Source organism: Penaeus monodon, chromosome 29, assembly GCF_015228065.2.
Source record: "Penaeus monodon isolate SGIC_2016 chromosome 29, NSTDA_Pmon_1, whole genome shotgun sequence".
Classification (NCBI taxonomy): Eukaryota; Metazoa; Arthropoda; class Malacostraca; order Decapoda; family Penaeidae; genus Penaeus; species Penaeus monodon.
Window position 1 is genome coordinate 14077385 of NC_051414.1, and position 1503 is coordinate 14078887.

At 31.6% G+C, this 1503-nt stretch overlaps 1 protein-coding gene across 1 annotated transcript in view; it reads right to left on the reverse strand.

Moving 5' to 3' along the window:
- Positions 1 to 1014: 1014 nt before the first annotated feature.
- The window catches only part of LOC119591756 (serine/threonine-protein phosphatase 6 regulatory ankyrin repeat subunit A-like), a 4370-nt gene continuing 3881 nt past the window's right edge, over positions 1015 to 1503 (reverse strand). The window contains exons 3-4 of the mRNA XM_037940502.1: positions 1297 to 1307; positions 1015 to 1084 (exon numbers count right to left, since the gene is read on the reverse strand). Of these exons, the coding sequence (XP_037796430.1) occupies positions 1015 to 1084; positions 1297 to 1307 (81 nt within the window). The remainder of the gene's footprint in view (positions 1085 to 1296; positions 1308 to 1503) is intronic.

Sequence of the window (1503 nt, forward strand, 5' to 3'; positions counted from 1 at the left end):
TTAGGGACTCTCAGTTTTGCCACAAATAGTGAATATTCTGAAAGGTTGTAATGTAAGTGTTACAGTGGCATCAAATATACCAGGTACTTGTATCACAGCAATTTATTGTATATTGTTACAGAATATTCTGTTATATATTTTGTAAGCTTCCCTATAAGAAAGAGAGATTTAGACTGAATCTAACAAATCATATTAACTGTCAGAGATAAGGTTGAAAATAAAAGTTCACATAACAAATGAAGTGAGTGATGATGTGATATGAAACAAATTAATGTAATAGGGAAGTAGGAGAGATGAGAGAACAGAAAAGAGATAAAAAAGGACAAAAAGAAACACCGATGTAGGCAACAAAAAGAGAAAAGAAAAGAAAAAAATCTGAGAAAAAATACCAGATCTGTAGTTCATGATTTGTGTCATTACAGGGATGCATTGATAATGTGCAATACTTAGATGTTTATAATGCATGCAGTATTTTCCGTAAAATATTTATAATTATTTAGATTTAACACTTTATTGTCTTTGGTGCCATATTATATGATGGTATTTAAATCCTTTGAACTAGTTTCATGCAAAGTATTACATATGAATGAAAAGTTTGGATCCCATTGCTCATACACCCATATTATGACTTAGTTTGTTGTATAGTCCAGTGTTAATTGTTGAATGTATGATTTCAAGTATATATTGTTTTTTCCTAAGCTGGAGAAATTAGAAAGATTAATATAATTTGTTGATATATAGTAGACAAAATTAGGTGAATTGTTGGAAGGTTGAAAGAAACTGCATCTCTGACTAGTGTTAATAAGTGCTTGAGATGTTCCTGTGTTGAAGACTGCAGGTATAATCATGCCTTTTACCTCACTTATAGTTCTTTGCACCTTTGATGCTACACGGAACTGCTTGTTTCCTTACTTTTAGATTGTTATGATAAACTTAGGTCACAGAATTGAAGTAATGAGTGGAAAAAATATATAAAAGAACACAGATAAATTTTTGTATGTGTATGAAAGTTCCTCAGCTAAGTGAATTTTTCCATGATGATTCTGTAGTGGGACCACAGTCATCAGAGGAGTTGTACAAGAACCTGTTTTACCATAAAATACTAACAGAATTTGTGTTTCTTTAACCTTTTCAGAATTTTTATACTCATTTCAACTGGCTGCATAACAGGAAATTGAAGATCAAAAATTCAAAGTGACTTCAAGTTGAATTGTCATATAGCTTATTGTTCAAAATATGGATCTTCCATTGGGCTAAGTAATTATAGAAGATAAGTACAGTGCTGAAATGTCTTACTCTTGAAACCTCTACAGAAAACTCAAATGGTTGGTCTTACTAATCAAACAAAACAAAATTTACTCTTTAGCCAACGTGTTGCTTACCTGCATTTTTCTATTGAAAGTGTTACTCTTACCATCTTAAATTCTATTACTTTATGGATATGAATAATTCGTCTGGTTCCAGAATAACTTTGGCATCGACTTGTTTCCCTCTGCCCCCCCC